The sequence below is a fragment of the Triturus cristatus genome, chromosome 11 (assembly GCF_964204655.1).
Source record: "Triturus cristatus chromosome 11, aTriCri1.1, whole genome shotgun sequence".
NCBI classification, from domain to species: domain Eukaryota; kingdom Metazoa; phylum Chordata; class Amphibia; order Caudata; family Salamandridae; genus Triturus; species Triturus cristatus.
This window is the reverse complement of record NC_140594.1, coordinates 628,711,849-628,716,681: the sequence shown is the minus strand read 5'-3', so window position 1 is coordinate 628,716,681 and position 4,833 is coordinate 628,711,849. Positions and strand designations below refer to the sequence as shown.

Genomic DNA, 4,833 nt, shown 5'->3' with positions numbered 1-4,833 from the left:
ATGGCCATCTCCTCAGTTCGCCGTATGGATAACCACAAAAGTAAGGGTCTCGCTCTGATACAATCGACCATATAACTCTGGGCCAACTCCTCATGACAAAATGAGAGGTGGATAGAGGGATTGCCAGAATCTTTCTATAAAACAATATTTCTCCTCCTAAATAGCTGCGCAATTAGGAATGCCCCTTATCTAGGCCCCATAGGGAAAGTGCCCTCCCACCAGGGGGTTGCTTTAGGCTAAAGATAGAGCCAACTGCTCTAGATAACTTCAACCTACGATGTGTAATGTTAGGTACCCAAAAGCCTGACAAATCGAAAATAACCCCAAGATATGAAAAATTACTAGTTCTATCTAAGCAATTGGTACCAACTGCAAGGCCATAATGTCTGATTCAGAAATATTTTCAAGAAGATCAAGATCAGTCATAAATTGGGTGAAATAAGTTGTTGATATGGATATTGATGCGTTTATCAACAAAAATGAACTATTGTCCTTATTAATAGAATCTCCCGTCCCAAACTCTACATCTACCTCGACATGCAAGTATGTAGTCAAAGCAGGCCCTGCAACCTAAGTCGAGTATTACTGATTGATGGGTCACAGGTGGGAGAGTGTATAGCTGGCAGGCTCAAACGTGGGCAGGAAACTCATGATCAATTGCACAGATAGGTGCAGCGACATCACTATGGCCAAGGGAGATTGCCCCCAATAAAGGACACATGTCCCGAGGGGGTACACGTGTTTCGAAAAACACCATAAAGTCTGATGCCACATGCCAATCAGGACCTAGCACACGTAGTGATCACGCGCTTCCCACCCGCACATCTGTACACATTCACCACTAGCCACACTGTGTCCACGAAAGGTCGAGACCCACTTGTAGTAACCGTTTAACCATTAATTTATGACTCTAAGGTAGCAACCAACATTCCTCACCATATATGGTACGTCAGATACGTTTATGACTTGATGTAAAAATGTATAAAAGACTAACGCGAACCCAATGTTAATTGTGACAGGCCTCAGACCTTGTGCCTGTAACTGTTTTCCCGGCCGCATTGTTTAATTATATGGAACTGTGTCTGTTTTGCCAAACACCTTTTGTCTTCTCTTTTTATTAAGGGATTCAAACCCGGGCAACAAAGTCACTAGGAGATGCAGTGCGTTCGAGGTGTGGTCCATCAACACTTCGTCATCAGCGTATAGCAGAATGGGTAGTATGTACCATTAACCTTGAGAACATCAGAGGTAAGAACAGTTAAATATGGACTTAGCTTATTAATATAAAGTATAAAAAGTAATGGTGCTAGTACGCAGCCCTGCCGAACACCTCAAGAAATTTTGAACTCACTAGAGTGTTCACCATTTGCCCCAAATCTTATTCTGACTTTCATATCCTCATGTAGGGTTGCTAAAAAATGTGCGAACACCTCATTCATTCCCACGGATAGAAAGAGTCTCCATAGCTTTGATCGATTTACGCAATTAAATGCTGAGGTCAAATCTGTGAAGGCAAGATATATTGGGGATTGTTTGGCTATTGTATGCTTGCTAATAATTAGGTTTAGATACAGACATTGCTCAATTGTTCCCACACGATTCCTAAAGCCATACTGGCAGCTATATATAGAGTGTCTTCTGATACCCAGTCCTTGATCCTATTATAAATTACTCTACCTGATATTTTCACAGATGTATCAATAAGTGAGATGGGGCAATAGCAGCTGGGATCAGACCGATTTACCTTTTTCAAATATTGGCACAATGATCGAAGTGGACCATGAGCCCGGTAATAGGGAGCCTGCATGGTTGTTAAAATAATTAGCCAATAGTGGCACCCACAAATCAATATTGCACTTTATCAAGCCTATAGGGACCCCATGAGATCCAGGCGCCTTCTCACTGACACTCAGCCTGATAGACTCGACAACTTCGTACAGTGAGATTGATATGCCCTGATGCTTGTTGCTAATCGTACTAAACTGTTTGGTAGGTGCTGTAACAGAATATATTTTAGAAAAGTGGGCCAATGTGCTCTGCTAGATATGTGAGAGCTAATCGGAGTCCCAATCTGATTTTAAGTTCACATAACAATCACATCAGACCAGAAGGACTTAATTCCTTCACAGACGCTGCTTGAACTAATTTGTCCCATTGCTGGGTAGTGCCTCATTCCGACTGATTTATACTTCTTAGGTGAAATGGCTACAGTGACTGGGTTCCTAGGATTATCAATAAGAGCTCTGAGCAGCTGCCAATTGGATTTCGAGCATTCATTTTTAAACTACCTTGGTACAACATGGTTAGGTCTAATTGGTTTAACAAGAGCTTTCTTAATAGAAGCACAAATGACAACGGAAGAGCAAACTACAAAGGGCCAGATGTAGGTAAAATCGAAATACCGAGTCATTAATAGCGAATTTTACCGATTCGTAATTAAGAACTCTGTATTTCAGATGTAGATAAAAAATCAGTAAAAATTACCGATTCGTTAAAAATCGGTAACAATTACCGAATCGATAACATTTTAAGAAAAATATACCGAATCACCATTACCGATTCCTTAATCCCGATTCGGTAATTAGCGAATTTGGTATTTTGACAAATCGCTAATTGTTGAATCAGCCAATCCTGTGCTACCTCATTACCCCACAACCAGGAAGTGGCCACACCCATGCAGCTGCACTGATCCTGAAGCTGTTGGAGAGGCAGGGAGCACAGCAAACAAGCCAGGAGCAACTTTTCCAAATTTATGCTGACATCCAAGACCAGAAATGGACAATAAGGATAAGGAGGCTGGACAGCGCAAAAGGAAACACAAGTTCAGTGAGAGGGAGCTGGAGGTCCTGATTGAAGAGGTTACAAAGGACCATGATAAACTGTTTGGAAAAAAATCCCTGCACGTCCCTGAATCACAGAAGAGGCATATTTGGCTGGTCATCCTGGAAAGGATTAATGCCATAGGTGTCACCCAGCGCTCCATTGAAGATCTTAAAAAACGCTGGTATGACCTCAGGAAGCGTGCAAAGGAGAGGTTGGCAGAGAGAATGAAGCAAGCCAAGCAGACAGGTGGAGGGAGATCCACAGCACCTGCACCAACTGCCCTGGATCTCCTGGTGGAGTCCACCCTCCAGCCGGAGAGTGTGAGTGGGATTGGGGATGCAGACAGCTCAGCCAGAGCTGGCAACAGGCAAGGTAAGATGCATGCACATAATGCTGTGCCCCCACTCCCTAACCCCAATCCCCAATGAGGCAGTATGATTCCTACTCCAGTACATGTTTTACTAAAACCCAGCAATGCATTATGGGAGATGTAGTCAGAAGTAACATATCATAACAGTCAGTCCACTGAACCCAAATGCATGTGACACACATCAGCAATTAGCAAGCAGAGGACAGTCAGTTTGATTGGCAGTCATGAAATTTATTATTACGCAAATGCTGCCAGACAAGTGAGCAAATGTACATTCTGTCTCCACAGGCGAGCCATCCCGCAGGGCTGCAGAAGAGGACACAGGAAAGGCACCCAGGAGAGAGAAAACACAGGAGGAGGAGGTCTTGTCGCCTGCACAGCACAGCACACCACCATCACCATCACCACCATCACCACCGCCACCATCACCATCACCATCACCACCACGAGCCAGGAGGCACACAGTGGCTAGCCTCCAGCAGATGGAGGTGTCCGAGGAGGCCAGCATGGGAGGCCAACAGTCCACGCTGGCAGCGGATGACAACAGTGCAGGCACACAGTCCCCCACCGAGCGCGCCCACACAGGTGTTGGACGCCGCAGAGCAAGGGTAGCCAGTCCTGTTGCACAGGGCGAGGATCCAAGTGTATTCGCCGGTCTTGAGGGGAATATGCTCAAGGTGCAGCGCCTGCAAGGGAAAGCAATCAGATCAGTGCAACGGCAGATGGTCCACATGAATAGACACATGCTGGAAATCAAGGAGGGCATGGACAGTATGAACAATACTGTGGCTGAGGGCATGAGGGACATATCAGAGGCAGTGAGGCTGCTGTGCAGCAAAATGGATGAGGAACGTTTGGCGAGGTGCAGGGAGCGCCAGAAATTGGACAACTACACTAAGGCGGTGAACCGCCACTCCACTGCCACCTCTGTGCTCTGCAGGCGCTCGGTGGCCATGCAGGAGGAGATGGCCCACTGCAGCCGTGATGTGGCAAGGGGGCTGGTCACAGTGACCAGTGCACAGGAAGTGCTACAAACAAACCAAATAGCCACTACAGGTGCAGGTGATGGGGGGATAGTGAAGAGGCAACTAGCCGCAGTAGCATCATGCCTCCGATAACCCAGTCCAGGAGGCGCAGCGAACGGCACAGCGCTGCCACAGGACAGACCGCCAGTGAGGACAGAGTGACCAGGGAACGCAGCAGTGCTGCTCGTGGGCGCAGGAAATAATGCCAGCCATCACCTGGTATTGTGAAATGGGTGATGTAACCCATTTCGCCTTTGGAATATACATTGCATATTGGGCTTGAATGTTGAGGCCTTCATGTTGTGGCGGTGTGCTATGCTATTGCCGGAGTTAAGGTAAATAAAACACTGTTACTCAATTACAGTAACTGGCTGTGTCTCCTCACTTACTCAGAAATAGTTGCGTGTGATCTCAGCCCGTCTGTGTCTCCCATCTGGTGCTGCTGCCACACCTGCTACGCTGTGCTCTGGCTGTGGACAACCCTCACCCTCGTCCTCTGAGTCAGTTAGTTCCACTGCTGTTCCTTTCTTTGTGGCAAGGTTATGCAGCATGGCACATGTTGCAATTATTTTCCTGCAGATGATGGGGCGGTACTGACGTGCACCTCCACTTTTA

At 46.4% G+C, this 4,833-nt stretch overlaps 1 protein-coding gene across 1 annotated transcript; it reads left to right on the top strand.

Moving 5' to 3' along the window:
- On the top strand, positions 1–4,547 carry LOC146785192 (uncharacterized). Its single transcript, XM_085633004.1, has 3 exons — positions 1–40; positions 1,123–1,248; positions 3,482–4,547. Exons 1-3 carry the CDS (start codon positions 1–3, stop codon positions 4,309–4,311), a joined length of 996 nt encoding a protein of 331 aa, XP_085489130.1. The 3' UTR covers positions 4,312–4,547.
- The last annotated feature ends 286 nt before the right edge of the window (positions 4,548–4,833 follow it).

Excerpts from the sequence above, each read along its gene's own strand:
- LOC146785192 (XM_085633004.1), top strand. The coding sequence starts at position 1 with ATGGCCATCTCCTCAGTTCGCCGTATGGATAACCACAAAA. Across the intron at positions 41-1,122 it reads CCGTATGGATAACCACAAAA|GGATTCAAACCCGGGCAACA; the intron begins GTAAGGGTCTCG and ends CTTTTTATTAAG. Across the intron at positions 1,249-3,481 it reads TAACCTTGAGAACATCAGAG|GCGAGCCATCCCGCAGGGCT; the intron begins GTAAGAACAGTT and ends CTGTCTCCACAG.